At 34.7% G+C, this 8,784-nt stretch overlaps 1 protein-coding gene across 2 annotated transcripts; it reads left to right on the top strand.

Annotated features, from left to right (window-relative positions):
- The first annotated feature begins 723 nt into the window (after positions 1–723).
- On the top strand, positions 724–5,087 carry LOC126765233 (UDP-glycosyltransferase UGT5-like). Of its 2 annotated transcripts, none has more exons than XM_050482907.1 (4): positions 724–866; positions 1,165–1,889; positions 1,977–2,148; positions 3,798–5,087. In XM_050482907.1, exons 2-4 carry the CDS (start codon positions 1,189–1,191, stop codon positions 4,548–4,550), a joined length of 1,626 nt encoding a protein of 541 aa, XP_050338864.1. In that variant the 5' UTR covers positions 724–866; positions 1,165–1,188; the 3' UTR covers positions 4,551–5,087. The 2 variants fall into 2 exon arrangements, with proteins under 2 accessions (XP_050338864.1, XP_050338862.1); XM_050482905.1 differs by having other exon boundaries at positions 1,155–1,889.
- The last annotated feature ends 3,697 nt before the right edge of the window (positions 5,088–8,784 follow it).

Here is an 8,784-nt window from a genome sequence, read left to right as displayed (position 1 = left end):
CCTGGCTTTACCACGTATACGAATATACGTTCTCTGGTTCGAAGTCCTTATTTGGCTTTAGAAGGTGTCAGATCATTGTAGAAACATACAAGTAACAAAAGAATCATATGGTCGTCAACAGCTGAGATCACCTGTTCGAAATAGTTCATTTTTCGGCACAGAGATTTAAATAAATGGACTTAAAAATAGTAAAGAGGTTGCAATATAGGCGCGTTACCTATATTTTTTGGGTGTTCGGTTCTCCAGGATGCCTATTTTAATCTATATAATATATACAATACTAAACAAAACTACTTGTAATAATTTAAATATAAATAGATAAATTCTTCAAATATTTTTAATAAAATAGAAAAGATTTACCAATATGTTGTTACAATAAATAAAATTTTAATCAAAACTAGGAAAATTACATCTTTATGAATTTTAATTTTCGAAATATATTTAATAATTTAACAAAAACGTACTTAAAGTAATAAATTGTATAGCATAACACGGCAACACACTCTTGCCTTTTCTAAGGCATTTGGCCGTTTTAGTAGTAGAATATTTAGGAAACCCTAACGAACTGCCTGGGCTTTTGCCCTGAGTCTTCCCTCATTCTATTGCATTCTTAATGTAATTTCTGTCATTCTAAAAGCTTTCGCCTGCGTATGTATGGGTGAAAATGATAGGATTTGTTACTTGTAGGTTTGTATAATGGTGTCAGATACTTTTCTGACCCAGTCTACTATGTTTACATTGCACTAAATTTTTCATCATAAAGCTACTATAAAAATTATTAAATGATTTGACAAAAAAGTTATTCACAAATATGGTTTTGTACGATTTAGTGCGTCGCAGCCTTAGATATTTGTATATATACTTAGGTACTACCGATATACGTTATCTAAACAGTAATCATGGTTATAGTATATAATGAATTAGCAATTTCATTCATTATTGTGTAATTGCACTTTATGAACTTAATTGATAATGGATGCGTCACCGCAAATACAACATACTTATGTATTTATATTTGTATATACCGCCTACTCCTACAAACCAATAACAATAACAATTTCTGCTATCATTGCACTCATAAAATTGTGTTGAAGTCTAGTGCCTCTATATCATATCGGCGATTACATAGAATAAAATGTTGTTTAATCGCTCAGTTTGTTTCAGTTCATTTAACGAAATCAAAAGAAAATGAAGTGTTGGTCGGACGATCACGGCATGATCGCTATCACGATAGCGGCGATAATAGCCATATCGATCGGAGTGCAACCAGTTTCTAGTTCTAATATTCTCGGTGTATTCCTCAGTCCCAGTCCCTCACATTTAATCGTACATATGTCAATTATGAAAACACTGGCTGAACGCGGTCACAACATAACCGTTGTCTCAAGTTTAAAACCGAAAGTCAATCATCCCAAAATACACAACATCATTATTGAGCCGTCGGAAGCGCGTCAAAAGGAAATGAATGAGGAATTATCCGATTTGGGAGTAAAAAAGCAAAACCCCATCATTATGATGATGAAATTCTTGAGAGCTGACAATGTTATGGTCACATTGCAATTGGATGTTGTTAAGAATGAAAAATTTCAACAAATCTATAACAACAAATACGATTTGGTTATAATGGGATATTTTATGAATAATTTCCAATTCATCGTTCCGGCCAAATTGAATTGCCCGATGATACTCAGTTGGACGGGCCAGCCAATGGAGATGGTAAATGATTTTGTTGGAGTACCACATGAAGTATCGTATGTACCCTCTGTATTTACTGCTCATAAAAACGATGAAATTATGAGTTTTGGAACACGTCTGCTAAATTTTGTATCGAGTGGTTTGTTGCGTTTAGCTACCAATATCATGGATATTTCATTTGAGGCATATTACAAGTGAGTCCAATGAATTATTTATATAAAAAATATGCAATGTAAATTTTTTAATTTATAATAACATAATTAATTGCAATTATATAATAGAGAGTTAGCAGCTGGCGATGCGGCACTACGTACATATTCAGAAATGAAGGAGAACGTATCCTTAATATTTTGTAACAGCCATTTCAGTGAGGGGCCCATACGGCCGATGGTACCTGGTATGGTAGAAATAGGTGGCATACAAATAAAGGAGAAGGCAACGCCTTTACCTAAGGTGGGAAAATAATTTATTTATTTATTTTAATATGGCCTGTAAATAAATTTACAGACATACTAGAAAAAACAAAGAACTGGCTGCTTAGGCCTTCGTCCCATTTTGTATAGATACGTATTAATTTACTTACATATACATATGTACATTTCAACTCTAAATTAATTTTAATAGCATGGGAGGTAGATGTTTGTTTATATTTTCGTAGTCTAGTGTTACTATAGCGGTATGCAAATCAACATTTTGCGATGTGTCATTGTAGCAGTTTATTAGTTGTTGCATGGTTAGGGTATCATTACAGTTCATGCAAAATGGTGGTGGTTCTTTTGAAAGTAGATATCCGTGCATTAGTTTAGTTTTATTTTGATTAAATTGTATGCACATGTTATCTCATGGAAGTATTGAATTTTTATAACTTAATTTCTTTTAAACTTGTGGATCTCTTATTTGTACACGAATCAGTACTCGACTCGACTTTTATTGAATCTTAATTACTCTTTACTCACAGCGCAAAAAATTATTTCAAGAATTTAATTAAAATAGACGTATTTTATAACCATAACTACTTACTGTTTTGAATTCGTATTGTTACTTGTTGTTCACAAAAGAAATGAAGAAAATTAAAGGCAAATATAGAAGACATCAGCTTGCATTTAATTCTTCAGATTTATATTCAGAACTAGAAAATTTTCTATACTTTTAATATATGTAGAAATATATTTAAATTCCCAGGATTCGATTTATAATGATCAAATTATAATACATTGAGAATATAATTTTGCAAATTTATTTCACTTGTTTTTAAAAAAGTTTATATTTCTAAAAATCCGCGGATATGTAATAATGAAAATATTAAATTTATTGTCGACATCCACAAATAACTTTACATTTTGGTGGTTGATAAAAATAAACAGATTAAATGTCTTATTTTTTGTTGCATAATTTTGTCATGAACTTATGTTTACCGGAAAATCCCTTAACAAGTCTATATAAATTTCACAATAACAACTTCCAACCCAAATATGATGATTTTACCACTTCTTTAATTTTTAATGGAATCCAGCAGTTGACATCACGATAATTTTTATGACAGCTTTACAAGTGACTTCTCACTGACCAAAAAGTCTATAGTGATAAAATTGTTAGTATCACCTTACTGAGCGACTAGCAGCACCCCTCCACACTTTTCCCTACTACACATTTCAACGATTGAAACAATAATTTTGTTCATATTTAATTTATATGTAGCATTAGCCGACTATTTAGCTAATTTTGAACTCGAAACATTATTTTCCGACTTTCCAATTGACTTTAAACCGTTGATATTACTCAAATCAATAAGTGTGATATTTTATATATTTATTAAAAATAATATTGTTAAGCTTTGAATATAATTGAAATTGGTCAACCACTCTCTAATCCTCGCAAATCGCCCGGGTTTCCTTAAGTTTTGTAAATAACTGAAAATATTTGATACACTCATAATTCTCGAATTATCTAAATATCTTTGTTCGATTGCACTCGATTTTCTGAAACTTTATTTACTTCATATATATTTAACTATTTTGTCACAGTTTATTTTTTAATTTTATTTAAACCAAATGCAGCTGATAAGAAATTTCCCTTTTTATTAACCGCTCATTCTTTTTCAGATTATTGATCACTTTTTGAATGCCTCCAAAAAGAATGGAGCAATACTCTTTAGTTTGGGTTCAAACATGAAAAGTACCAGCATACAACCAGAGACTGTTAGTATAATTTACAAAGTACTTTCCTCGTTGGAACAAAATGTGGTTTGGAAGTGGGAAAATTTGGATAATACCCCTGGCAATGCCTCAAATATACTCTACCAAAAATGGTTACCACAAGATGATATACTCGCCCATCCTAACCTTAAGCTTTTCATCACACATGCCGGAAAGGGTGGAATGGTGGAAGCGACTTATCACAGTGTGCCTATGGTTGCAATGCCAATATTTGCTGAACAACCCGCGAATGCTGCTAAAATAGTGTCTTCCGGTTATGGCGTACAAGTGGACATTTTAAATTTGAAGGAAAATGAGTTCAGAGACGCCATATTTGAAGTGCTTCATAACCCAATATATCGAAATAATGTGCATCGATTTTCAGAATTATATCGAAATCGTCCATTGACTGCTAAAGAAACTGTTAATTTTTGGGTAGAATATGTTATACGTCATCATGGAGCTGCACACATGCAAAGTCCACTGATTCATTTGAATTTTGTGCAGTCGAATAGTTTGGACGTTTTATTAGCTATATTGATAACATTTTATTTGCTGTGGAAGTTGCTAAAATTTACTTGTAAGCTTTTATGTAAATTAGTACGTTCAGTTAAAGGAAAGCAAAAGGAAGGACATTCAAAGAAATCCAAAAAGGAATAAGCTTATATTGTATATTTTCGGTAGCTTCAGATTAGGAGCTTTAATTAACCATGGAATTGGATATGAAAAAATCCTAGATTGAAATATTTTATAATTTTTTTCATTAATAAAAGTTCCAAAATATTACATTTTTTCTCAATATAGCAAAATAGAAATACATACAAAATTCCAGTTGAATAAAATTAATTTTTGTATATGCTTTAATGCGTGTTATTATCATTGAATTTGTAGTCTGTTCCAAACACTCTCTATAAATGTATATTTAATATTTAATTGTCAGTTTATTTAGCACAATGGTTATACTATTACACCTAACAAATAAGAACATATAAAATTCGTGTAAAATAAGGATTAGGCGTGGTGTTAGTCTGATTTCGCTCATTTCATCATTTCTCCACAAAGTATCAAGTAAAATATATACAAAGTTTTGTTTTTATTAGAATTATAATAGAAGAAATGTTTAAAATTAAACTATTAACTTTATATTGTTTCCAAGAATTGAAAAAATATCCAATAAATTGAACTGTTATGAAAGTATTCAAATTTATAAATTAAAGTTAAAAATAAAAAGCAATTACATAAGAAGGAAACTGTAGGAATGCATTCTGCACTACCTTGGTTCCAATTGGTTCGGGTGGGACGCCCCAGCCGCCTTGGTGGGGTTCGAGGCCGACCTAAAACCTCTGCCGTACTGTGGGTCCGGCGCCCGGCGACGCGACTCCACATTGGACAAATGCCTTGCCTGCATTTAGGTTTAAACCACAGCCACCACGAATCTCCGCAAAGGGCCAAACCCAATGATCAGATTGGAGTTACCACCAAGGGCTAACTGCTTCCCGTGGTACCAGGTTAAAGTCTTTGGTGTGACCTTGTAACATTTGCTACTTCCAGTTTGAGCATTTACAGTTCCACTCAATGACTGGTGACATTTGTCGCTTGAACAACAAACGCCTTTCTATTAGGAATTAATATAAAGTCTATGATATCATTTCAAGCTGAGTATTATAGCACTTGTTCTGACTTAGACCATGATGACATTCAAACCAAGACCTGTAAATGTCATACACAGTGCACGTGGATTTTAGTCGCCTCTTACGTCAGGCATGCCTTACCACGGGTACATTCGGTTTCCCTCTCGAACACAAAGGGGGTCCCCCCTACCCGCAGGGGTAAGACAGACAGACAGACGGACATGGCTAGATCGACTCAGCTCAACATACTGATTATTTAAATATATACTTTATAGCGTCTTCGATGCTTCCTTCTGGGTGCTACAAACTTCGTGACAAACTTAATATACCCTGGGTATAAAAATTTGTTCAGACAATAGAACTGCAGACTAAAAATTCTAGCAGCTTATGCCGTATATACCGCTCAATAGGGAATGCTAATAAAACTATTGGAGTTATTGGTATAGGTACTCAATTACTTAAAGCTATTGTAGAAAAAAAAAAAATAGATTAGAAAAAGAGCAACTAAATCTCAAAACTCTCAAGTTTGAACCCAAAAGACAATATAACAAAAAAAAAGATTAATTAATAAGTATGTATATTATTTAATTTAAGATACTGGTTGTGAAATATACTTTAGGTAGCTGAACTTATAATTTAAGACTTATTTTAGTTTAGTTATGAAGACTGTTATATTAAAACATAAGAAATAAATCCATTGAATTACAAAGTATTTGCTATTTCGTCTCTTATTCTCAAGCCTTCGCTCTACATTGAACCACTATCAGAAACAAATTGTCTTCATCAGTCTCATTTTCAAGAACTACTACCTCTTGATTGTATTCAAAGTTGTAACGTGTGCAGATGTTGTGTAAGGCACAACAGACGTTTACAATTTTAACAACTTTTTCAGGGCGATAATGTAATGTGCACATTAAACAGCAGAATCGGTTCTTTAAATCTCCGATATTCCGTTCAGACGTATGTGCTACTCCTTGGAGTTAAACTGTAATAATATATTAATAAAAATGGTTAAATTCCGTAGCCGCAATCGCCCAGCAACCTCAATGAGCGCTGCCCACTCTCATATTGTGTACGGAAATATTGCTTAGCGTGACTCATACCCCATACGAAGGAATCATGACTTGAACCGGGATACCGCACATCAATGGCCCGTTTTACACCCTGACCGCAAATGTACTTCTCTAAGAGGCATATCACTTTCGTTGAAATTTGCAACTCAGTGCTTCTTGCAAACTGACAAGAATCACGTCCTACTCCCTGTTGGTAAGCTCCCTCAGCTAAAAAACGCATTGTTGCTGCCAATTGGAGTCGTCCAGGGCTACAAATGGTTCTATATATTCAACACCAAATGCTGTCTGTAAAGTAAGCGCGTAAAGTAGCACACAAGTAAATACAAGTTAAGTTCCACTTACAATTCTCCTGGGGCATTAAGTGGGTTACTGTGGTCTCTTAATATTTTCCTTTTAATTTTTCGTTTCTTTCTTCCTCTAATAAATGGAAAGTTAAAATTGCCGAACTCATTGCAATTTTTTTTAATTGCTTTCACATGATTTGCATATGTTCCAAAAGACGAAAATCCAACCAGATTCTGTGACACCATTTAAAATTTTTTTAATAAAATAAATAATACTATAATACCACTGAAGTTACAAATTGTAGCAACGTAAGCAAATTAAATTATTAAAAAATCCAATCGCGACGCGGCTTGATAGAGAACTTGAAATAATGCTGCATTCAGCTCCATCTGTGAGAAAAGAAAAATTAATTAGAAAAATAAAGGAACAGCGGGAAAAGAAACGATAGAAGCCGTGCGCAAATTTTAATTTATAATTGGGTTTTGTGATGTTCTATCTCCAATTCATTCACCCAGCGTGATTCTGCAGAAAGAATTTCTGCGCGAGTGTACATTCCTCTGTAGTATACAATTGTCGAAGACTTAAAGACGCGGTTTTATAGAAAAGTATTCGATGGATTTCAACTGAATTTGCTGTTTCAGTGCTGGTAGTGTCATTGGAGGCAGAAGCAAAAGTCAAAAAACAACAAGTTACCCACTTCTGCATTGGACACGTTGAAGAACTGCCTCCATTATTCATGAACGCTCTTTTTCGGCATTTCGCCGCATAAATACATACGTGGCTGAGGACGAGTATGTTTCAAAATAGATTGATCGGCCTGGCGTTGCTGCGCACGCATCATAAGATTGAAGTCACTGCAGAAAAAGTTCTCGAAAGACTCTCAAATCTTGACCCACAATTTTTCTATTCAATACAGTAATTGTGGAAAAGTTGTTTGATATTAAACGGCTCGGAGAGATTTTCCCGATCCTGACGGAGCATCTGGTATTGCGCAATGTCAGTTTACACATCCGTATTCGTTTTGCGGGCATACCAAATTCAGACATAGCGGCATAAAGGCAGCCCCTTTTCATACTGTTAAAAGCTGCTTTGAAACCGACGAAGAGGTGTGTGTATCGATCCTCTTTTCAGGGTTCCTCTTTCAGTTGTCAGTTGTTGTTTTTCCAGGCCTGAAGCCACACTGATAGGCCCAATCGGTTTGTTGACGGTGGGCTTTAATCTTTCACACCATACGGTCGATAGTCCCACTGTAGTGTGTGCAGATTGTGGGATCTCCCTTTTTGTAACATAGATAGGGCAGAGCATATTTAAATTCTAATCGTCGGGATATTCTAAAAAGAATGATACATGCCCTTTAACAGTTCTTCACCGCCATATTTAAGTAGCCATATTAAGCTCGATCAGAAATCCATCCAGCGGGCCCAACCCGCTTTGTTGTTCTTTATAACTTCCTCATGGTCGAGCAATGGAACGTCTACTCCATCGTCATCGATTGTAGTATCGGATTCACCATCTTCTGGGTTATGCTTTCACTGCCATTCAGCAAGCTGGAGAAGTTTTCCCTCCACAGTTTCAGTATGCTGTTGTCTTCAGTCACTAGGACACCTTTGGGATTTCTGCAAAAGTATGATCTGGTCTTGAAACTTTCTGTTAGCCGCCGCATCTTTTCGTACAATTTTCGAGCATTAGCCCTGTCGGCAAGCTTGTTAAGCTCTTTTAACTCACACATTTCGGGCTCTCTCTTTTTTTTCTGCAAATGCGTCCCGCTTCCCTCTTCAACTCTCGGTATCTATCCCATCCCGCACGTGTTGTGGTCGATTGTAACGTTGCGATGTAAGCAGACTATTTTATCTCCACTTCACTCCACGTTCTTTTGCCTTTTCCGATAACCAATGGTTTCGTTGG

The sequence above is a fragment of the Bactrocera neohumeralis genome, unplaced genomic scaffold, assembly GCF_024586455.1.
Source record: "Bactrocera neohumeralis isolate Rockhampton unplaced genomic scaffold, APGP_CSIRO_Bneo_wtdbg2-racon-allhic-juicebox.fasta_v2 cluster10, whole genome shotgun sequence".
NCBI classification, from domain to species: domain Eukaryota; kingdom Metazoa; phylum Arthropoda; class Insecta; order Diptera; family Tephritidae; genus Bactrocera; species Bactrocera neohumeralis.
The sequence above is the reverse complement of the archived record's forward strand: the minus strand, read 5'-3'. Positions and strand labels throughout refer to the sequence as shown.

Bases quoted from the DNA above. Each gene is read 5' to 3' on its own strand.
- LOC126765233 (XM_050482907.1), top strand. From the start codon at position 1,189: ATGAAGTGTTGGTCGGACGATCACGGCATGATCGCTATCACGATAGCG. The intron at 1,890-1,976 runs GTGAGTCCAATG...ATTATATAATAG, and splicing joins TCATTTGAGGCATATTACAA to AGAGTTAGCAGCTGGCGATG. The intron at 2,149-3,797 runs GTGGGAAAATAA...ATTCTTTTTCAG, and splicing joins AGGCAACGCCTTTACCTAAG to ATTATTGATCACTTTTTGAA.